The sequence below is a fragment of the Vulpes lagopus genome, chromosome 3 (genome assembly GCF_018345385.1).
Source record: "Vulpes lagopus strain Blue_001 chromosome 3, ASM1834538v1, whole genome shotgun sequence".
Lineage (NCBI taxonomy): Eukaryota > Metazoa > Chordata > Mammalia > Carnivora > Canidae > Vulpes > Vulpes lagopus.
In genome coordinates this window covers 97685000-97708120 of record NC_054826.1, presented here as the reverse complement: position 1 = coordinate 97708120, position 23121 = coordinate 97685000, and the positions used below count along the sequence as shown (strand labels likewise).

General features: G+C 54.3%; 3 protein-coding genes across 6 annotated transcripts; all 3 read left to right on the top strand.

Annotated features, from left to right (window-relative positions):
* Nucleotides 1-11418, top strand: FBXO24 (F-box protein 24). Of its 2 annotated transcripts, none has more exons than XM_041748014.1 (10): nt 1-489; nt 3195-3293; nt 3381-3564; nt 4725-4963; nt 5191-5425; nt 6505-6663; nt 6936-7057; nt 7326-7457; nt 10293-10463; nt 10802-11418. In XM_041748014.1, the coding sequence occupies exons 1-10, from the start codon at nt 451-453 to the stop codon at nt 11162-11164; spliced, it is 1743 nt and encodes a 580-aa protein (XP_041603948.1). In that variant the 5' UTR covers nt 1-450; the 3' UTR covers nt 11165-11418. The 2 variants fall into 2 exon arrangements, with proteins under 2 accessions (XP_041603948.1, XP_041603946.1); XM_041748012.1 differs by lacking the exon at nt 1-489 and adding an exon at nt 2688-2939.
* Nucleotides 11419-12360: 942 nt separating this feature from the next.
* On the top strand, nt 12361-17404 carry PCOLCE (procollagen C-endopeptidase enhancer). 2 transcript variants are annotated; one of them, XM_041748009.1, is made up of 10 exons: nt 12361-12550; nt 13401-13509; nt 13940-14198; nt 14415-14489; nt 15090-15214; nt 15732-15868; nt 16158-16393; nt 16650-16727; nt 16860-17030; nt 17167-17404. In XM_041748009.1, exons 1-10 carry the CDS (start codon nt 12456-12458, stop codon nt 17331-17333), a joined length of 1452 nt encoding a protein of 483 aa, XP_041603943.1. In that variant the 5' UTR covers nt 12361-12455; the 3' UTR covers nt 17334-17404. The 2 variants fall into 2 exon arrangements, with proteins under 2 accessions (XP_041603943.1, XP_041603944.1); XM_041748010.1 differs by lacking the exon at nt 14415-14489 and having other exon boundaries at nt 12365-12550.
* A 2713-nt stretch (nt 17405-20117) lies between these two features.
* On the top strand, nt 20118-22963 carry MOSPD3 (motile sperm domain containing 3). 2 transcript variants are annotated; one of them, XM_041749243.1, is made up of 6 exons: nt 20118-20186; nt 20683-20946; nt 21184-21259; nt 21493-21722; nt 22477-22641; nt 22741-22963. In XM_041749243.1, the coding sequence occupies exons 2-6, from the start codon at nt 20745-20747 to the stop codon at nt 22770-22772; spliced, it is 705 nt and encodes a 234-aa protein (XP_041605177.1). In that variant the 5' UTR covers nt 20118-20186; nt 20683-20744; the 3' UTR covers nt 22773-22963. The 2 variants fall into 2 exon arrangements, with proteins under 2 accessions (XP_041605177.1, XP_041605178.1); XM_041749244.1 differs by lacking the exon at nt 20118-20186 and adding an exon at nt 20326-20431.
* Nucleotides 22964-23121: the final 158 nt, after the last annotated feature.

Sequence of the window (23121 nt, the reverse complement as noted above, 5' to 3'; positions counted from 1 at the left end):
GCCGCCGTAGTCGCTTCAAGGGGGAGGAAACGGGCTCAGGGGCTCGGTGGACCAATCGCGGTCCCGAGACGCGTCGGAAGTGGCTAATCAGAACCCGCCGGGGGCGTGGAGACTCCGGCGCCGGAGTGAGGCGACAGGAGGGAGGGGGCTAGAATGGAGCGCTCGCCAACGGCCGACGCTCCAGGCCGGCCCGCCCCGCGCAGCCGCATCCAATCGCAGTGCTGAGGGCGGAGATGGAGCCAATCAGGTCTCACCAGGAGACAGGGCCGCCGGCGCTCCAGTTGAAGGGATAGAGGCCGAGAGACCGCAAGCCGGGCTCCTGGTTTTCTTCCCACGGAGACCAATCGCAAGCCAGATACAGGCGAGTGACTGTCAAGAAGGCCAATTAGATCCACCGGAAGGAACCTGGCTCGGCCTCCTCTCTGAGGGACGGCTGGATCAACCAATAGCATGGGCGAGAAGGCGGTCCCTTCGCCTAGAAGGAGGCGGGTGAGCTAGAACTTTGAGATTGAGGTAAAGAATGCCAGCGCTGCGCGCTTTGCCGGCTGGGAACAGTGCAAGGGCTGGAGTGGCGCGTGCGAGCTGGAAATGATAGGGAGCGAGCCCGCTGTGAGGGTGCGAGGGAGGCCCCGGGCGAGGCGACGCCTGAGGCCAGGGGGTCCTCGCCGCCGAAGGGACCCTGGAGGCCTTTCCGGCCGCAGAAGCTGAGACCCTGCGGCGGTGTCCGCCGCCCCGGCGGGCGGGGGGACTTCCCGGAGACCGGAGATGCCCAACTCCGGAGGAAGGGTTACAGGAGACCAGGAGATCCTCCAGAGCTGCCGCCCTGCCGGCCAGCCTGCCCAGAAGAGCGCCCCTGAGCGGGCTTAGTCCATAAGGGGTCGTGCCCTCTAGAAAAGCCCTCCGTTTAACAAACGAGGAAACTGAGGCAGAGGGAAGTTGATGAGTTGGCAAGAGCAAACCGCAAGTTACTGACCTCTTGCTCTAGAAGCCCGGTTTCCCAGGAGCTCCTACGGTGGACTTTTTTTCTATTTGCACCTTTTCTTTGCCCCTTGAGCTGAAATGGAGCGGATAAAGGGGACCCAGACACGAGAGGAAGCCGACGATCCTTTTCTGTCTGCCGAGAGAGCTTAGCATCCTCTTAGGTGGCAGAAGGATCCAATACATTGACATAGTCCATTTAATATGGTCAGAGTTGCCTGACCTCAGACCACTGAAACTTTCTTATAAATCACATCTCAAATGTTGACATTCTTTTTTTTTTTTTTTTTTAATTTATTTATGATAGGAACACAGTGAGAGAGAGAGGCAGAGACACAGGCAGAGGGAGAAGCAGGCTCCATGCTCCGGGAGCCTGACGTGGGATTCGATCCCGGATCTCCAGGATCGCGCCTTGGGCCAAAGGCAGGCGCCAAACCGCTGCGCCACCCAGGGATCCCAAATGTTGACATTCTTAAACATTTACTGGATGATTAAAATTCTATCTGCGGTGTCTCAAACTAATTGGTTACTAGTCACCATGAATAAGGGGGTTCAGGTGGTTGACAATTAGCTGGCACAGTAGAATCTGTAATACTTCGCAGCTGAGAGCTGTTTGTCCAGGACTGGATTGCTCTGAGTTCCTGGAAGAGCCGATTACTCCTTGGATTTATTGGTGTAGATCCTTTGGCCATACCTGGACAGACACTTCCCCAACTCCTGGCGTTTCTCATACACGGCACCCCTCCCCCCACCCAAGACAAGTTTAGACTGTGGGAGATACCCCAGGTTTCAGAGTAATTCTATCCCTTTCTTCCACCTTCATAGGTTGTCCTTCATACATGCATTGATGGCATTAATGTTACTGTCCCAGCAAATCTGCTTTTGGATGTTTTTGGGTTTTTTTTTTTTTTTTTTTAAGATTTTATTTTTTCGGGAATCCCTGGGTGGCTCAGCGGATTTAGCGCCTGCCTTTGGCCCAGGGCGTGATCCTGTAGTCCCAGGATCGAGTCCTACATCAGGCTCCCTTCATGGAGCCTGCTTCTTCCTCTGCTTATGTCTCTGTCTCTGTCTCTCTCTGTCTCTCATGAATAAAAACTATTTTTTAAAAAAAGATTTTATATTTTCATGAGAGACACAGAGAGTAAGAGACACAGGCAGAGGGAGAAGCAGGCTCACTGGGGAGCCCGATTCGGGACTTGATTCCAGGACCCTGGGATCATGCCCTGAGCGGAAGGCAGATGCTTAATCCCTGAGGCACCCAGGCGTCCTCTGGATGTGTTTTTATAAGACTGAAAGGTTTGTGCTGAATTGTTCCCACTTTCATCTGATGCATGCTCTCCTCTAAGAGCAGGGTCACCTTTCCCCCTCACCTGTCAAACTGAGTTTACACTTTTTTTTTTTTTGAGTTTTACTATTGGGCTACAAAATCCCCTGGTGGCCCTAGCCTGCTGAGATATGAAGAATTCACCACTGTTTCTCTACAGAACAGAGTTAGTGCTAAAAGGGCCTCAAGTAGAGGAACCTCACAACTAGTCCCCAAAAGGAAAGGTCACATCTACCAGCAGTTTACACTTTCTCCTGTAAAATGCATATCCCATGAGCCACTGGGTGGCTAGAGCTGAGCTAGAATCCAGGAGCTGTGTAAGAGAAAATCTTGGGCCAGGTTGGGAAAATAGGTCACAGTGGCTGGACAGTGAGGTCACAGAGAGGTTTGTCTTCCCAGACTCCATGGGGGAGGGGCCAGGAGGCAGAGGGGCCCCAGAGGTCCCCCAAGCCCAGGCAGGGGACATGGTGTGGGAAAGGCAGCAGGGACGGGGGCCAGGGAGCTGACTACAGGGGGCCAAGGAGCCTGGAGAAATGAGGGCAGGAGCAGGGAGGGGGCAGTCAGGATGGTGAGGAGAAGCCAGAGACGAAAGCTGCAAAAATTCACCGGGCTGTGCAGACGGGAGGAAGGGCTCCGGGTGAGAGGGTAGTGAGCCAAGGGAAGGACAAGAAGATGGCAACCAGAAATCGGGGGAGGGGTTCTTTGGAGCTGGTGGACCAAGGAACACAGCAGAGAGGGGTGACCCATGGACCTAGAGAGAAAGATGGGAGGATTTGTGAGCACAGAGCTGTGAGCCCCCAAGAAAGAAGCTAATGAAAGACAGCCTGAGAGAAGGGAGCAAAAGAGGCCTGACTCTCATGGAACCCCTGTGCTCCCCCTTCTCCTTGGGTAGGTGAAGCGGAGCTGCCCTTCCTGTGGCCCAGAGCCTGGGGGTGAAGAGAAGAAGGGGAGAGGGAACCCTATTTCTGTTCAGGTGTTCCCCCCAGAGCTGGTGAGTCCTCTGCAGGGAGGTATTAATAAAGGACAGAGGGCCAGACCACTGAGGGTGATCCCTGCTTCCTTCCTCCTGCCCCTCCAGGTGGAGCATATCATCTCATTCCTCCCAGTCAGAGATGTAGTCGCTCTGGGCCAGACCTGCCACTACTTCCACGAAGTGTGTGATGCTGAGGGCGTGTGGAGACGCATCTGTCGCAGGCTCAGTCCTCGCCTACGAGAGCAGGGTTCTGGGGTCCGGCCCTGGAAGAGAGCTGCCATTCTTAACTGTACACCTCCCCAGAAACTCCTGTTCTCTTTGCCTCTGTCTTACCTTATTCTGGGATCCCTCCGGTTTCATAGAGTTGCCTCAGCATTCCCAGCCAAATTTCCAGGGCCCCTTCTCTGGAAGAACCACTAGATTCAAACATACACCCTTGAGTGTTACAATCCTCTAGTTCCACCCTCTGATGGACCCCTATTACTAGCATGCCTGACAAACCTCCCTCCATATTCAGACTCTCTTCCAAATCTACCCTGGATACCTCCTCCATTCCCCAAACCTGGTGTTTCTCAACCTTGTCACTGTTGACATTTGGGACCAAAATGTTATTTGCAGTAGGGGGGGGAGTGCATCCTGTGCATTGTAGGATGTTCAGCAGCATCCCTGGCCTCCACCCACTAGATACCAGTAGCAAACTTCCCCCAGTTGTGACAACCGGTGTTCCCTGAGGAACAAAATCACCCCAGTTTGAGAAACATGCTCTAAACCCCCTGCATTCCCAGGGAGCCCCTATCCAAGTACTTAATTTCACACACTGGAGATTAAGGGAGATCTAGATCTGATCCAGAGCTAGGGGTTCCTCGGTCATTCTTTTTCACTCCTTCTGCTGCTTTTCTTTTTTCTTTTTTTCTTTTTTTTCTAAGATTTTATTTATTCATGAGAGACACAGAGAGAGAGAGATAGGCAGAGACACAGGCAGAGGGAGAAGCAGGTTCCACGCAGGGAGCCCGATGTGGGACTCGATCCTGGGTCTCCAGGATCATGCCCTGGGCTGAAGGCAGGCGCTAAACCACTGAGCCACCCAGGGATCCACTTCTGCTGCTTTTCTATGTATTATTTTCCCCTTGATGTCTCTGATGCAAGGTTGGACTGAGGAAGCACTTAGAAGCATGTGTAGTGCCCTGGGCTGAAGGGGGGAGGAGGGAGCAGAGAACTAATGTTCTGGCATGAGGGTTTATTCAAGATGTCCATCCTATATAGATAGGGGTTTTTTAAAGATAACCTCTGAGCTTTCCAATGTCCTTTAGAAGCAGTTTGTTCCCCAGTGTTGGGCATGGGAGCTGCTAAATACCACTCTACCAGAGAAATCTAGTGTGCCCAAGCTCTGATTCCTCTCCCTTGTGCCATCCTGACCCCTTGAGCCTTCCATCTCTTTCCCTTCTCCAGACACGAAGGGCCTGTATTTCCAGGCATTTGGGGGCCGCCGCCGCTGTCTCAGCAAGAGTGTAGCCCCCCTGCTAGCCCATGGCTACCGCCGCTTCTTGCCCACCAAGGACCACGTCTTCATTCTTGACTATGCGGGGACCCTCTTCTTCCTCAAAAATGCTCTGGTCTCCTCTACCCTTGGCCAGATCCAGTGGAAGCGAGCCTGCCGCTATGTTGTGTTGTGTCGTGGAGCCAAGGATGTGAGTAGCAGAGCCCTGGCAGCTGAGACCCCCACCCCTCCTGCGGGGACCCAGGGCCCACACCAGCCCTGAGGTATTCTCGGGACAGCCGCCCTCCTGTCCCAGGAACTGAAAAACAAGTCCTCGTTTCCTAGCCCTGAACCCAGTACCTCACCCCAGGATTCAATTGACCCAGACTCATTCCTCTCCAAGGCCTAGGTCCCAGACACCTTCATCTCTTCCTACAGTTTGCCTCGGACCCAAGATGTGACACAGTTTACCGTAAATACCTCTATGTATTGGCCACTCGGGAGCAGCCAGGGGTGGTAGGCACAACTGGCAGCCGGGCCTGTGACTGCGTCGAGGTCTACTTGCAGTCCAGTGGGCAGCGGGTCTTTAAGATGACCTTCCACCACTCCATGAGCTTCAAACAGATTGTGCTAGTGGGTCAGGAGACCCAGCGGGCTCTGCTGCTTCTCACAGGTATGGCCTAGAGCAGGGGTTTGCAAATTGCTTTCCACAGATTCCTCAGGACCTGCTGCGGGGGAGGAGGGAGGCCTCTCACATGGGTTTCCCCTCATCCTGCTCTCAAACCAAAGAGCTTTGCCTTTTGTCTGTCTTCTAGTCTTAAGATTCTGTGTGTTTCATATGAATAAAGGGCCCTGCTGCAAAAAATAGTTTGGAAATCACTATTCTAGTGAAAGGCCAATTTTTAAAATTATATATATATATATATATCTTGAATATAGATTCAATATATATGTGAAAGTTTAAAGTTATAAAGTTTATATATATACATAAATATATACATATATTTACATATATACATATATTTAAAGTTTTCTATATATACACACACATATAAGGTTTATATATATATATGTATATTTAAAGTTTTTATTTATTTAAGCAATCTCTATGCCCAATGAGGGGCTCAAACTCACAACCCCAAAATTAAGAATCACATGCTCAGGCAGCCGGGGTGGCTCAGCAGTTTAGCGCCGCCTTCAGCCCAGGGCGTGATCCTGGAGACCCAGGATCGAGTCCCACGCTGGGCTCCCTGTGTGGAGCCTGCCTCTCCTTCTGCCTCTGTCTCTCTCTGTGTCTCTCATGAATAGATAAATAAAATCTTAAAAAAAAAAAAAAAAAAGAATCATATGCTCTTCTGACTGAGCCAGCCTCACATCCCCATCCCCTTTATTGGACTACACTCCCAGGCTTGAGATCCTCTGGGCTTACTAATGTCAGGCAGGGCTCCGAGTGCCCAGCATCATTCCTCTTAATACTCAAGCTGAATTCTGCCAAATCTGACTCTGGGTTTTCTTTCCACTCATCTTTCACACTCAGGGACTTACTTCCCTGATTCATTTCTGGTGGTAAAGGGCTAGCATCTAGGCAACTTAACATCACGCTTCTCTTATTTTGCTGCTATCATTTTTCTTCCAACCCCACTCTAGGGCAGTAAATGTTTCCTCCTTATGGCTTAGAGTCTACTGGGAAGTTGATGTGGATATTGGGGGTCCCTTCCCCCACATAATTGTCTACCTCTCCCCATCTCCCAGAGGAAGGAAAGATCTACTCTTTGGTCGTGAATGAAACCCAGCTGGACCAGCCACGCTCCTACACAGTTCAGCTGGCCCTGAGGAAGGTGTCCCGGTGCCTGCCTCACCTTCGAGTGGCCTGCATGGCTTCCAACCAGAGCAGTACTCTCTACATCACGGGTAAGAACCACCTTCCTGCTTCTCCAGACCCTAGTTTTACACAGGCCTTCAAGATATGAATACCTCCCCCCACTAATACTTAGTCCAGCTCTGTGGTGGACCCTTTCGGGCATCCTAGTGAAAAGATGAGTTTAGGTTCCCAGACATCATAGCTGGTACATTTCTAGTGGGTGTGAGACTCCCTAGATCTTGCAACTTTCATCCCAGGTAGGGCCTTATCCCTAGGAAATGGGTGCCCAAAGCTGCTGAGCTGAGGGCTCCTGACCCCCCAGACCAGGGAGGAGTGTATTTTGAGGTGCATACCCCAGGGGTGTATCGTGATCTCTTTGGGACCCTTCAAGCCTTTGACCCCCTGGACCAGCAGATGCCGCTTGCTCTCTCACTGCCTGCCAAGGTAGGATGCTGGAGGGATGGGGCAGACGAGGGGGCGGGCAGGGGGTGTGGTGTAGGGTTTAAAAGGTACCAGAAGTCTGAAATATGAGCAGAAATCAAATGATTGATCAGGGAAGGACAGGGGACCCAGAGAGAGAGAGGGGTGAGGCAGTGGGCAAGGCCAAAAGAAGTCAGGGGGGAATAGCAGGCTAGTGGTTGGGAGATTCTGGAGCTCAGAGTTACTCTGAGGGAACTGAATGCCCACCCTCTCTTTCTGTCTTCCTTTCTAGATCTTATTCTGTGCTCTTGGCTATAATCACCTTGGCCTGGTGGATGAATTTGGCCGAATCTTTATGCAGGGAAATAACAGATATGGGCAGCTGGGAACAGGGGACAAAATGGACCGAGGGGAACCCACACAGGTGAGCCTGTTTCTCAGTAACTCTCATCCTAGCCCCCTTCCTTCAATTCCCTAAACCTCACACCTCTCCACTTCTCCACTCTCTTTGGAATCCACTTCTTACTCCCTGGGGAAGTTAAGCCAACCAGTACATAATGCCTGGGATACTGGTGCGTGTCTTTCCCAGGGTTGGCAGTGTGAGATCTGTTCTGTACGGTGCTTGCTGTGAGTGCAGTAGGAATGTAGTGAGGCAGGGAGACCCAAAGTGGGCTGGTATGACCAGAAGAGGTAAGATGTGATCAGGGCCTGGTGGCTAAGGTCGGATTCGGGTAGGTACAAGGAGAGGCATTCTGTAAAATGGAGACGACAGTGCAGCTTGCATATACCTAAAGCAGAGAGGGTGTTTTGGAAATTGGTAGATATGAGGTGGTACAGGTGGGTGTGAAGCCTAGAGAGGCAGAAGTTTGGGAAAGTCACAGGGGGTTCTGGAGCAGGAGAAGGCAACCCCCAGGGTGACTGAGAACAGGAGGCCACTGAATGAGAAGCCCACTGGGAAACTGGGGAGCTATGGCAGCACTTGAGACAAGAGCCTCAGGTGGTGAGAATACAAAAGAATGGATACTGGAGATGTTTTGAAAAGAAATGAACAGGCCCTAGAAACTGATGAGATGTGAGGAAAGGCCCGGAGGACAAAAGCGGCTCTGGCACAAGACCACTTGAAGAAAGATGGCATCACTACAAATGAAGGAATGGATGCTGGCTTGAGGAAAGAGGAAGAGTGTGAATTTGTGAATTTGGACTTTTTTTAAAAGATTTTATTTATTTATTCATGAGAGACAGAGAGAGAGAGAGAGAGAGAGAGGCAGAGACACAGGCAGAGGGAGAAACGCTCCACACAGGAAGCCCAACGTGGGACTCAACCCCAGGACTCCAGGATCACACCCTGGACTGAAGGCGGCGCTAAACCGCTGAGCCACCTGGGATGCCCCAATTTGGACTTTTTCAAAAGTGGCAGTGTCTCTCTGACATTAGATTCCATGTTGGAAGAAGGTCAAAACAGACAGAAGTAGGGATAGGGAAGAAAACTCTGGGCAGGAACAGATGTTGTAGGCAGAGGGCCAGAAAAGGCTGTCTCTGAGACAGGAGGGGTACACCCTCAAATGCCAAATCCCAGAAGTCCTGGGTGCAGGGAGATCCAAACAGGAGGGCGTCATTAACGGTGACAGGTAATGCAGGAATATACTTACTGACATAGAAAGATGGTCAGGCCACATTATGTTGTACATAATATAACCCCATTTGTGTTTACAAATATGCAATTTATACACATATATATATATATACACACATAAGCAGCAGTGAAGAAGACTGTCCAGCAAGATGTTCATTATAGGTGGTGGTTTTGTTTTTTTTTTTTTTTGAGTAGATTCCACACCCAGCATGGAGCCCAAGGTGTGGCTTGAACCCATAACCCTGAGATCAAGACCTGAGCCAATATGAAGAGTTAGGTGCTTGGGGCACCTATGTGGCTCAGCTGGTTAAGTGTTCCACTCTTGATTTCTGCTTGGGTCATGATCTCAGCTCCTGGGATTGAGCCCCTAGATGGGCTCCTCACTCGGTCGGAGTCAGCTTGGGATTCTCCCTCCCTCTCCCTCTGCTCCTCCCTCTGTTTTCTATCTCTTTCTCTCAAATAAATAAAAAACAAATCTAAAAAAAAGAGAGTCAGATGCTTAACCAACTGAACCACCCAGGCGCCCCTTCCCAGTAATTTTTAAATTCATCTTTGCTCATCACATTTTATAATTTTTCTTTTTTTTTTTTTTTTATAATTTTTCTATAATGACCATAAATTACTTACCTGTGGTCTTCAAAATTAAAGGCCTCATAATCTCAGGAGGAAGTGTGCAGCAGAGGCCCCAGGATTTGGCAGCTGGGAGGTCAAGTGCATCTGGAGAGAACATGTCAGTAGCCATAGTGAGGAGAGAAGCCAGATCACAAGAAAGTGCAGGAAACATTGGCTGTGGTGAGAACAAGAATGTGGTCGACCTCAGACTGATCATGTAACCAGTTCTGCTGCTTAGAGACATAGGTCAGAAGCAGCAGGAATCAGGTGGAAATGTTATTTTTCAAAATAGGGTGGCCAATTGGAAAGACAAGGATAGGACAACTTGAAAATGCCAGAGAGAAGGCAGCCCGGTGGCTCAGCGGTTTAGCGCCACCTTCGGCCCGGGTTATGATCCTGGAGACCCGGGATCCAGTCCCACGTCTGGCTCCCTGAGTGGAGCCTGCTTCTCCCTCTGCCTGTGCCTCTGTGTGTGTGTGTGTGTGTGTGTGTCTTTCATGATTAAATAAATAAAATCTTAAAAAAAAAAAAAAAGAAGAAGAAGAAGAAAATGCCAGAGAGAGAAGGGAAGAGTGAGTGGAATGAAAGTCCTTCCTGGGGCTAACCTGGAATTGCACAGAGAGGGAGGGAGTTTTGAAACTTTGGGAAAAGAGGAAGGATAGTCCTCCTTCTGGGACTGGAAGGAAGAATGAGAGACCAGACTGGCACAGTCCTGGGGTGACAGTGAGGGAGCAAATGGTAGTTCCTACGCTCAGTCATGTAGCCTCTTTTCTGGAAAGCAAAGATGCAGAGGCTATGGAAGTGCAGAGTCTGCCTGAGACTGCAGGAGAACCAAGGAGAGATTGCTGCTGGTCTACCTCCTAGCTGGGCAGGAGTGGGGGTGGGCATGGGGAAGTATGAGTCCTTTGTTTTCCTGTCCTAGTTACCCCAGATTCTTCCTAAGCCTTCCTACCCTAGCTGGGCCCCCACATCCTTGTCATTCCCACCTTAGGCATCCTGGTCTTGTGTCCTCAGGTACATTATCTGCAACGCCCCATTACCCTGTGGTGTGGCCTCAACCACTCCCTGGTGCTGAGCCAGGGCTCAGACTTCAGCAAGGAGCTTCTGGGCTGCGGCTGTGGGGCTGGAGGCCGCCTCCCTGGCTGGCCTAAGGGGAGTGCCTCCTTCGTGAAGCTCCACGTCAAGGTCAGAGCATTGTCACACAAGCAGGCCACCAGGGAGGGCAGGAGCAGTAGAGCCAGGTGGCACCCAGGAGCATAACTGGGGCTCCTACAGGAATCCAGGGTGGGGGCATCTCCCCAGCACAATCTACCTCCCTTCCCTGCCACAAACCATGGCTCATGGCTCTCTCCCTTAGCAGACAGTGCTGGCCCTCTCTGACCTCACACAACCTTGGGACTCAGCCAGCCCTAGCTCACTTGCTGGCTCAGGGCTGGTCTCAGCGGGAAGAACACAACAGCTGGGGCTTCCTGGGAGCCCCTCAGGAAAGGCCCAACTCAGCCACACCCCTTCTCTCCTCCAAGGTCCCTTTGTGTGCCTGTTCCCTCTGCTCTACCAGAGAGTGCCTCTACATGCTGTCCAGCCATGACATCGAGCACCACCCCACCTATAGGGACCTACCAGCCAGCAGGGTGGTGGGGACCCCCGAGCCCAGCCTGGGAGCTGGAGCATCCCAAGACCCGGGGGGGGCGGCCCAAGCCTGTGAGGAGTACCTCAGCCAGATCCACAGTTGCCCCACCTTGCAGGATCGCATGGAAAAGATGAAGGAGATCGTGGGCTGGATGCCCTTGATGGCTGCACAAAAGGATTTCTTTTGGGAGGCCTTGGACATGCTGCAGAGGGCTGCTGCAGGCGTTGGCCCAGGCCTCCCAACCCCAGAGAGCTGACCACCCCCCTCTCCTAGTCTCACCCCTGGAGGGAGAGTCTGGCCCTGGGCCAGGAGCTAAGGAGAAATGGGGTGGTAGCAATAAACACTGTATGTGCACAAGGGGTGGGGGGCGGTGTGGGGATTGCTAGACATGCCAGGGTGGAGAGGGAACTGTTTTGTAAAATGTTCAGGGGGCTGCCCAGGAGGGGCCCCCAATCTGACTATCATGGACAAGAGATTTGATGGACAAATAGAATAAAAGGCTGAAGTGAGGCCCGGTTTGGAGCCCTGGGGCCTGGGAGGAAAATGGGGCAGGGGATGGGGACCGGGTGGCTGAGTGGGCAGTGGAGGCCCAGGCATGGGGGTGGGGTGGGTGTGTGCAGGCAGAGCAGAAGTGTCTCAGGCATTCAGGTGCTACAGAACTGACCACCTGAATCTTTCAGCCTGCTCTCCCCTCCCATTCCCAAGACCAGCCCAGGCTCCTGGACTTGGAAGTCCAAGCCCCACCTTCTGGAACAATGAAACCAACATATGCCACTTGGTTCTGTTCCTCGGATCCTCTATCCGACTTCCATCCTGGGGAGGCCACTTGCCTCGGACTTCACAGAGCTTCCTACCCGTTTCCCTTGGTCCCTGTGAAGTCAGCCCCCGCTTCCCCTCTACCTCCAGGTCCAGTCTCACGTGTTGTCCCTTTCCCTCGCTTTCTGCTCCATCCTCTTCCTCAGAAGGGGGATGCTCCCTTTACCATATGCCCCCCCCCAGCCCCTCCCATACCTCCAAATGTTTGGGAGAGAAAATTGCTGAGCAGGAAAAATTCTCTCCTTGGCCTAGTCTGGCCCAGGGATGGAGAGAAGATAGTAGAAATTTGAAGTGGAAAATTAGCTGGAGCAAGGGGAGGTCAGGAAGGGGTGAATGACTAGATGTAGGGGTCTAGGGAAGGGGGAGGCACAGGGAACGGCTGGGAGGAAGGACCAGATGCTCAGGCACTGGGCAGAGTGGGGTCCAGATGACATGACTTGATGCCTGCATTGTGGCTGAGGGCTGATGCTCCCTCTGCCCTTCACTACTCCACCCCCTACTTAGGTCAATATTTATGTGTCCTGGACCTAGAGAGGCCCCTGGACTCACCACTGTCCCAACTAAACTCTCCCTGTCCCGCCTTCCCCACCGCCCGCCCCGCTGGCCAGTCCCCACGCCCACACACCCGAGGCTGCCTCATCTGGCACTGATTATCTCCGCTGCTGCCGCTGCTGCTGCTAAACTCAGCTGCTGCCTCTGCCTCAAGGACCCCGGCGCCTCTCCCCCCGGCCATGCTGCCTGCTGCCACAGCCTCCCTCTTGGGGCCCCTCCTCACTGCCTGGGCCCTGCTGCCTTTCACCCAGGGCCAGACCCCCAACTATACCAGGTAGGTCTCTTCGCACCTTCCAGATAGCTTGAGTGAGCTTCAAAAACCCCTGATTCCTGGGGGTTTTGCCTGTGGAGCCCATGGATTCTTTTACTAATGCACCACTCCCCAGATCTCCTATAGCCCCAACTCTTCCCGGGTCCCTATGTTCTCCCTCCCTACCTGCAAGACTACTATTTCCTGTGGGTCACCAGTGCCCCCCATTCCTCCACCCTTTGCCCCTCATCTTCTAAGTCTTCCCATCCACCCAGACCCTTGCCCACCCCTCACCCCCCACCCCTATGGAACCTGAGAGCACCAAGACCTTGAACTTGCCTGGTAGCTGGACATCTGGATTCCAGGAGAGAATGAGAGGTGGGGGGGGCTGAGAGGGGGGAGCGAGGGGGAGACTTGGGAGTCAGATACTCAAGTAGTTGAGAGCAGGGCAAAGGTTGGGAGCTGGAGAAATCTGGTCTCCAGGTTCAACATGAGGGCCATTGCTGCTGCTGCTCCTCATCTCTCCGCCCCCTCCCCCCCATGGCTTCGTGGCTGTGTCCACATCTGGAAGTAGTTAGGCGGCTCCTGTCCCCGACTGCCAGGCAGGGCGAGGGGGGAGAGTGAGGAACAGCCCGAGGAGGATTCCGGGAATTCCTATTGGGGTGGGGGTGGGGACTGGGGGGTGTTGGGACAGACAGCCAAGTTGCTGGCCCCACTTGTTCCTAATCCTCTCAATCCCGGCATGGCTGGCTGAGGCTGCCCCAGATTCCCTAGGCCTCCATCCCCCTGGCTTCCCTCCCTGCCCCCCCACCCTCCGTCCCTATCCTTCCCAAGCTCTCTTCCACTCATGGCTGATGCCTCTTCTGATCTCCAGACCTGTGTTCCTGTGTGGAGGGGATGTGACCGGGGAGTCAGGTTACGTGGCAAGTGAGGGTTTCCCCAACCTGTACCCCCCCAATAAGGAGTGCATCTGGACAATAACGGTGAGAAGTTCCTTCCTATCACTACCGCCTTGTTGTAGTCTCCCAGGCCCAACTAAGGGCACCTCAGTCTGCCGGCCCCCTGCTCCCACCACCTCCCATCCCTGAACCACCAAGCATTATCCCCTCTGTCACTGAGGGCAGCAGTGCCCATAATAACACGGGGCAAAGCGTCCTCACACCTTACTTAAGGTCTGCTTCTCCACTTCCAGCTTCATTCCCAGTCCTCCAATCTCTCCAGGACCTCAGGTCTTGTCCCATGCACAAGCCAAAAGCTGCTGCAGAGCCCAGGTTCTCTGCTCTGCACGCTGATGGGGTCCCTTCCTGTTCAGGCCCAGTATCTGTATGAAATGCTTGGAGAAGGACAGGTACCCTCTGCCTGGGTTGTGTGTGGCCTGACTTTGCAGGTCCTCTTCCCTGTCCCCGCCTTCAGGTCCCTGAGGGCCAGACTGTGTCCCTTTCCTTCCGAGTCTTTGATTTGGAGCTGCACCCCGCCTGCCGTTATGATGCTCTAGAGGTCTTTGCCGGGTCTGGAACCTCGGGCCAGCGGCTTGGACGCTTCTGCGGGACCTTCCGGCCTGCGCCCTTAGTCGCCCCCGGCAACCAGGTGACCCTGAGGATGACGGCGGACGAGGGCACGGGAGGACGAGGCTTCCTGCTCTGGTACAGCGGGCGGGCCACCTCAGGCACTGGTGAGACCTCACTCGCCTCCGCCTCCCCCTCTCCTGGCCCCGCCCCCGGCGCAGGCCCCGCCCCCAGCCTTAACCTCCACCCCCCAGCCGAACCCCAAGCCCGAGAGCCTAGGGCCCCCATTACCTCCCTTACCCTTTTTCCTCACTAACTGCCCCTTCAGTCCCTCCTCCTCGTCTTCTCTCCCCCCTCCCGCTCCCGCCCACCTCCTCTTCCAGGCCCCCCCCCAGGCGCGAGGCGGAAATGGGTCACCGACCCGCGGGTGGAATGGGCGGCCTGGGGTTACTGGGACGGTGAGTAACAGCCCGCCCCCGTCCGCAATCGGGCTCCCTCAGACGGGCGCGAGGAGGCATTCGGGCTGGGGGATTAGGTACCCCCGACCCGGAGCCCCCTACACCCAGCCCGGGGCTCCCGATTGCGGTCCCATCACCCCCTCCTGGCGGTAGAGGTCTTCCCTAAATGTTTAAGGCAGAGACCTCCCCAAAGAGGCTTCTGGGGCTGTGCCCCAGTTTGAGGGCACCCTCACAATGTGAGGACTCCCCAACCTGCAAAAGGGACTTCTCCGCCGGACCGGGGAGATGGGATCTCCCAGGGGAAGAGGAGCGGTGTGGCCGCGGGTCAGGGGGAGGGGCGAGAGGGAGCGTGTCCTGCCAATGCCTCCTCCCCCTTCCAGCGCCCACCTGGGCGCCGGGCGGTCCGAGACTCCCCTGAGCCCTGCTTCTCCAAGCCCCCTATCTGCTAACCAACTCCCTCTTCCGTACCCCTCTTCTCGTCCCCTCATGCTGAGACCCAGACATCCGAGCTTCCAGCACAGGCTTCCAGCCTAGCGCTCTCCTCGAGCTGACCGAGGGTCTCCACCGCCTCCCACCCCCACACCTCTCTCCCCTCCCCAGAGCACCAATTTTGCGGGGGGCGGCTGGAGAAGGCCCAGGGAACCCTGACCACGCCCAACTGGCCCGAGTCCGATTACCCCCCGGGCATCAGCTGTTCCTGGCACATCATCGCGCCCCCGGACCAGGTACCGAGCCCCTGCCCGGGCCGCCCTCGGGGACCCGGGCGGCGTCCTGCAGCATGCAGCCAGCAAAGATTTATTGACCATCTGCTATGTCCCGATCACTGAGCTCACGGTGGTAGGGTGCGAAAACAGACCCAGAACTGCTCCCGCTCAAACAAAAAATGTAAAATAACACCTGTGACGAGTCTTACGAGAGCGAGGTACACGATGCCGATACATAAACGGTGTTTTGTGTGTGTAAGTGGCGGCAGTGAAGGTGGATGCTGCGTCTGTTCCTTGAGCGTGAGCCAGGACTAGACCTTGCCGACGAAGGCAGACGCCACGGAAGGGTTCCCTTGGTGTGTGACCCTCCGAGCGGTGGTGTGACTGCTTTAAGAAGGGAGCTCCAGGGGACGCGGGAGGGGAGAGAGGAGATTGCCGCGAGCTTCCGGGCTCCCGGAGGAGGCAAGAGGTGCAGAGCTTCCGCGCCCTCGAGCCGCCCGGGGTACCGCCGCGCAGCCTCCTCTCTCCCCGCCGACAGGTGATCTCGCTGACCTTCGGGAAGTTTGACCTGGAGCCCGACACCTACTGCCGCTACGACTCGGTCAGCGTGTTCAACGGAGCCGTGAGCGATGACGCCAAGAGGCTGGGAAAGTTCTGCGGCGACACCGCCCCGGGGTGAGGGGGCGGGACCCGGGTGGTTGGCGGGTAGGGGTCTCCACCTCCCCAGGAAAGGGAGTGGGGCTGAGAGACCTGGCTTAGATGAAGAGGTGAACACCTGCCCGGGGACCCCCAAGATGGGCGGAGCTAGTAGGGGACCAGGCAGAAGACCCGGTTTGGCACCGGGACGGGTCCATGGATGGAGAGGCGAGTAGGTCCCGCGTAGTCAGGTAGCTGGTTAAGGCTAACCCAGGGCAGAGGTTACAAAGGCCCGCCTGACGCGTCCCACGGTGCCCGCCACCCGCAGTCCCATCTCCTCTGAAGGGAATGAGCTTCTCGTCCAGTTCGTCTCTGACCTCAGTGTCACGGCCGATGGCTTCTCCGCCTCCTACAAGACCCTGCCGCGAGGTGCCGCTACCGAAGGGCAGGCCCGGAGCCCCGGGGAGGATGCCCGGTCCGGGGCCTCGCTCCCCAAGCCCGGACCCCCACCTGTGGAAAAGCCAAAGGCCTCATCGGAGGCTCAAGCAACTCCGGAAGCTCCCAGTGAGTCTGGGAAGGGGGAGGAAGGGACAAAGACTGAAAGGAGCTATTCCAAAGACCTCCCTTCTGAACTCGTTCATTTATGCACACATTTATGCTCTGGTGCCTTTTCTGTACTCAGGTCTGGTACTGGGTGTGGGGTCTAGCACTGGATAGAGCTCTGAATGAACTAAAATTAATGAGACCTTTAGGAGGAAAGGGGTCCTTCCTACCTGCCCGTTGGGTCCCCCTCCACAAACAGCACCCCCATCCTTCCTAGATGTGCCCAATGTGTCCTGCCCAAAGCAGTGCCGAAGGACAGGCACCTTGCAGAGCAACTTCTGTTCCAGCAGCCTGGGTAAGAAGCCCCATCTGCCAGCTTTGCTCCTCCAGCAGCTCTAATCCCACTCCTGTCCCCAAAGTCCCCCCTCCTGGATCCAGCCCTGACCTGGCCTCTGTCTCCTCAATTCTCACCCCCACTTTCCCACAGTGGTGACCGCGACAGTGAAGTCCATGGTTCGAGGCCCAGGGGAGGGCCTCACTGTCACTGTCAGTCTCATTGGTGCTTATAAAACCGGAGGCCTGGACCTGCCTTCTCCAATCACTGACACCCCCCTGAAGTTCTATGTGCCTTGCAAGCAGTGCCCTCCCATGAAGAAAGGTAACAGATGTGGGAAAATGGGGAGGAGGACTTAACCTCATGAAAATGATAGAATCTGAAGGACTCTGACAAGGAGGTACATCTGCAAGGTCACAATAATGCACTCTCAATACCTCCCTTCCCTCCCCTCCCCCAGGAGCCAGTTATCTGATGATGGGCCAAGTGGAAGAGAACAGAGGTCCTATCCTTCCTGCGGAGAGCTTCGTGGTTCTCTACCGGCCCAACCAGGACCAGATCCTCACCAACCTCAGCAAGCGGAAGTGCCCCTCCCAGCCTGGTCGGGCTGCTGGGTCCCAGGCCTGAAACCCAGGCTACCTTCCTAGCCTGGAGCTCTAGGGACTCCTTTCTTATCCAAATAAATGTTTCTTGACTGAGGAAGGGGTCACATTTCCATTTCTATGGTCTGGGGGCCCCCTAAGGAGATTTCATTCATTCGTTAAACTCAACATGTTTCAGAACAATCTTTTCAGAATGCAAGACTTTGTCACCCCTTTGCTCAAAACTCTTCCCCTATTTTCAACACACACAAATACACACACACACACACAATGGTAACTATGTAGATGTGTTGGATGTGTTAATTAGCTTGATTGTGGTGATCTTTTCATAATGTGTACATAAATCCAAATATCAAGTTGTACACCCTTTGGTTTTTTTAAGATTTTATTTATTTAGGGACCCCTGGGTGGCTCAGCAGTTGAGCATCTGCCTTTGGCTCAGGGCCTGATCCTGGGGTTCCAAGATTGAGTCCCACATCGGGCTTCCTACATGGAGCTTGCTTCTCCCTCTGCCTAGGTCTCTGCCTCTCTCCCTCTCTCTCTCTCTGTCTCTCATGAACAAATAAAATCTTTAATAAAAGAAAAGATTTTATTTATTTGTTTGAGAGAGAGCACGTGCTCATGCACAAGGAGGGTAGGAGCCGGAGGGAGGACAACCCCCACTCCCCAAGCGGGGAGCCCAACTTGAGGCTCGGGGAGCCCAACTTGAGGCTCGATCCCAGGACCCTGATATCATGACATGAGCTGTTAACCAACTTGGCTCAGTTGAGCCACCAGGAGCCCTTCAAGGGCAGTTGTACACCTTAAATAGATACAATTTGTATATGTCCTAAGACATCTTAATTAAGCTATTAAAAAAAAAGAAAGAAAACCTCTCCCATAGGTTCCCACTAGTCTCAGAATAAAATCCAAAGTCCTACTGAAGACTGAGTCTCTACGTGATCTGCATCCACCCTCCCACCTTATCTCATCTCTCACTGTTGTCTCCCTTAGAAGTGCTGTTCCAGTCTCAGTGGGTCCTTGATCATTTTTAGTACCTTCTGCTTCAGGGCTTTGCCTTAGCTATCCCCTCTGTCCAAAATTCTCACCACGGATCTCTCATGGCTCACCTCCTAACTTCAATCAGATCTCAGCATAAAGTTCATCCTAGTCACACATTTGTTCCTTCCAAATGGCAGGCTCTCTGGAATGAACCAGAAAACAGAGTCTCTACTCTTATGGGGAGGAAAGTACATTCTACTGGAGCAGAGATAAGTAACAAACATGGTGTCAAGTGAAACTGTGCTGAAGAAAACAAAAGCCTGAAAGGATAAAGTGGGTTCTACATTTGTTGGGGCGCTCAGCGAAGGCTTTGAGATAAGATGAACTTTGTTTTTGCTCTACTGCTAACCACTCATGTGCCCTGGGGTGAGATTCTTCATCTTCCTGAGGCCACTTCTTTTGTGAAAGGAGTTAAAGATTCAGTGGGATGATGCAAGTGGCAGGGTTGGTAAATCCTACTTCCTTGTGCAAACATGAGTGATTTCTGAGTCCGGTGCAGGAAAGGAAGACACAGGAGAGAAGTCATGGGCTGAGATCTTGATGCAGGCAGTTTGGGTACAGAGATAGATGGATAGATAGACAGACGGACTGAGCATTCCGGAGACTTGGAAAGGAAAAGAGTGTGAGTCTCATCTTTTCTGGGGTTTTTATTGGGGATTGTTATCTGGTGTGCGTGTCCTCTCAGGCATCCTGGAATTAGTCAGAACAACGGTAGGACGCAGGTGTCTTTCATGTCACTCATTCCCTGAAGCTGGGGGGTCTTGGCCTGGAGCTATCTAGTGCCAGTGGTCTGGAATAGGCACATGATGGTTAGCAGGTGATTCTTTATATATCACCTATGGTGCTGGAAGACTCCAAAGATATCATCTCTTTGACCCTTATAAGGAGGCCATATGCTTTTTACATTAGGAAGCACGTGTGGAGTGGGGTGGGTGTGCAGGCCCTAGCAAGAATAGAAGCTGGAAAAGAAACAAAGGGGAAGGGACGCCTGGGTGGCTCAGGGGTTGAGCATCTGCCTTTGGCTCAGGGTGTGATCCTGGGGTCCCGGGGTCGAGTCCTACATCGGGCTCCCTGCATGGAGCCTGCTTCTCTCTCTGCCTATAACTCTGCCTCTCTCTCTGTGTCTGTCATGAATAAATAAAATCGTTAAAAAAAGAAAGAAACAAAGGGGGAAAAAACGGCTTTGGGAGTGCCTGAGTGGCTTATTCAGTTAAGTGGCTCTCTCTTGATTTCTGCTCAGGCCATGATCTCAAGGTCCTGGGATCCATCCCCTCCTCGCCCCAGGCTCCACATTCAGCGGGGTCGGTTTCAGGATTCGCTCTCCCGTTCCCCTCCCACTCGTGCTCTCTCTCAAATCTTAAAAACAAACAAAAAGACTATTTCATGAGGTCTCTGTAGTTTTCCTGTCTGAAACCTACTCCAACTGGAAGAAACCTCGCAACTAGTACTGTGGAAAACGGCTGCGATTGCCGCAGAGGCTTCTAGGAAGGCCTGGGATTAAAGTAGAGAAAGGGGGCTTCCCCACCGCAAGTGATTCTAGCGATTCGGAGGTCGCAACGGGGAGGGAGGAACAAAGCCCAGCGGGCAGCTACCCGCGCCAAGGACTTCCCTCAGTTACTCGGCAGAGCTTTCTGGCCGGAGTCGCCCGTAAAGTTTTGCGTCACTGGGATCAAGCCAATCACGTCGTTAAGCTCGCCAATCGGAGTACACTTACGGCGGAAACGCGGCCGCCCAGCCAATGACAGCGGCCGTACGGCGGAAGCGTAGGAATGGCCTCCCGGGAAGATGGCTGCCTCGGTGCGGCCACAAGTTGATTGGCAGGTACAGTGACCAGAAGGTAAGCCTCATAGCATGAGCGGCTGTTCGGAGGCTGACGCACAAAGGAGCTGCGGGCGGAGCTCAGGGAGGGGTCGGAGGCACAGATAAAAGCCTCTAGAGAGCCGGAGGAAGGGCGGTTCCGGAGGGGGGCGCTGCGGCAGGCGGGGTCCGGCCGGAGAGCGGGGACGCCCGGAAGGGGCGGGGCCTGCGGCGGGGCGGGCGGGGCTTCTGAGATCCGGAGCCGAGCCTGCAGACAAGGCCCGGGTTGGGAGCAAAGAGGGGCAGGGTTTATGGGGTGGGCGTGACCATGAGGTGGGGCTTGGGGCGGGGCCTAAAGGGACCGTGTAGAGCCCGAGAGGGGAAGGGTTTGGGGGGCCCAGGCCTGGTCTGCGGGAGCCTCATTTAGCGGGCTTCCGACGCGGCGGCGGCAGGATCAGACCAGGCCCTGCCCCCTGAGCATTCCGATCCCTTTCTCCCCTCTCATTCCGATCCTTTTCTCCCCTCTTGTCCCCCAGCTCTAGACTCCAGGCCCTGTCCCCTGAGCTCTGCCTTCGTATGTCCACCGTTCACAGCCTGCATGCGCCGTGGGGCGCCCCAGGACCAGGAGCTGGTGGGCGCGGGGGCTCCTGGGCGGGGGTCCCGGGGCGCCCCTCCTCCCTCGGGACTTGTCCCGGTCCTCGTCTTTCCCCCGGACCTAGTATTCAGGGCGGACCAGCGGAGTGGACCCCGGCAGCTGCTGACCCTCTATAACCCCACGGGAGCTGCGCTTCGCTTCCGAGGTGAAGGGATGGGCACCTCATGCTAGAGATCTGGGTCTGGCGGCCGGACACTTGGGGGGAGGGGCTGCATGGGCTGGGGGAGCGAGATGAGTGGGGTCAGATAGCCAACCTTGGTGGACTGGAAAAGTCATGTCCAGCCCCGGGGTAGAAGGGAAGGGAGACTCTAGTGTCCCTCCACGGGCTAGCTTGTGTAGGGTCTCTGAAGCAATAGTCGGTCTGTGTCCCTTTATTCCTCAGTCCTGTGCACAGCACCTGCCAAATACACGGTGTTTGACGCAGAAGGATATGTGAAACCTCAGTCCTGCATTGACATGTGAGTTGGGGTGGAGGGGCCTCTTGGAAGCCAGGGGTCGTGGCCCCCTTTGAATTACCGTGCTGGTGATGGTGAAGTAGGGCTCAGTTGATTCTCCTCAGTCTTTTTCCGTACCTCTGTTTGCATCCCTAAGGGAAAGGCTCCTGGGAAGAGGGGAGGGGGGCTGGATCCACTTGGATCACTGCCTGTCACTCACTTCCTTTCAATGGGCCTCTTTCCTATATTGGGACCAGTGTGATTCGCCACGTGGCCCCCATTCCCAGCCACTATGACGTCCAGGACCGCTTCCGCATTGAGCTGTCTGAGGAGGGAGCTGAGGGTCGAGTGGTGGGGCGCAAGGACGTCACCTCGGTTCTGAGGGCCCCAGCCTACCCACTTGAGCTCCAGGGACAGCCTGACCCAACACCCCACCCAGGGCCTCCTTCCTGGACACCACCACCCACGGCCAGACACTTCCCAGAGAGTGAGTTGGGGGATGGGAATTCTTGAGTTCTTCAGCATTGCCCTAGAGATGCACTCAGTTGGAGTTGAAGGGGTCTTCTGGTTCGATCTTTCGCTTTTTGGTCATTCTTAGGAGCTGAGATTTTATATCAGGTTAGGCAAAAAGCAGACTTTGTAGTTTTCCTGGTTTCTGGCTTCTTAGAAAAGTTCTTCCTTAGCTGTACCTTTTTTCTTTTTTTTTTTAAGATTTTATTTATTTATTCCTGAGAGACACACAGAGAGAGAGAGGCAGAGACACAGGCAGAGGAAGAACAGACTCTATCCAGGGAGCCCGATGCAGGACACGATCCCAGGACTATAGGATCAAGCCCTGGGCTGAAGGCAGATGCTAAACCCCTGAGCCACCCAGGGATCCCCACCGGGCTCTAACTTTAATACTTTCTATCATGTGCCAGCTCAGCTCAGTTCAGTAAGAAACCTGTACTGTACCAAGTTGTGGGCTGTATATGGGTCATAGGGCTCCTTGCCTGGTGGACATGTACACAGGAGCCAGTAACAAAGGCAGGGTGAAGAGGGAAAAAATGCTGAGGGATCACAGGGGAGAGGGTTTCTCATGGTTGTGGGGACAGAGGCTCCAGGGAGGAGAGGACACTTCCAGTATGCCACCTGGGAGGCAATAAAAAAACAGAGATGTCTCCTATCTCTAGCTTCCTCCCTGGAGGACGTTGGGCTGGGCAGGAGGGGGGCTGGAGCTTCTGATGAGCCTTTTTTCCCAGACCGCCACCCACAACTGGCCACCAGCTCCTTCCTCCTCTTCCTGCTGACTGGCATAGTCTCTGTGGCCTTCCTGCTGCTCCCGCTCCAGGACGAGCTTGGCAGCCAGCTGCCTCAAATCCTGCACGTCTCTCTGGGACAGAAGTTGGTGGCAGCCTACATCTTGGGTGAGCACAGTAGTGGCTAGGGGCGTGGGGGCCAGCAGGAAGGCTAGCAGACTTCCAGGGCTGCTCACACCACCTTGCTTGTCTTTGTTCCCTCTCCAGGACTCCTCACCATGGTGTTCCTTCGGACCTGAGCTTCCTGCTCAACCTCCAGCCCCCTCCTAGGGCAGGGATGTGGACGTGCTCATGAGACAGCCACTGTGATGCTCATGCCTCGCCTCAATTCCTACTCCCTCTTCTTCCTGCCCATCCTCCCTCCCCTAAGGACCCAGGGATTTGTATTGTTTTGAAATTGAATAAAATAAATTTTTGAAATTAAACAGAATTGGAGGGAGTAAGCCCCTTTCTTCCCAGTTCCTCCTCCCGTCCGCAGGGCACCCAGGAAGTGGGGGCAGGGAAGGGGCCCAGTGAGGATAGAGAAGACCTGGGTTCTGGTCCTGATGCCACATTGGAAAAACTGTGACCTTGAGCAAGTCATTGAAC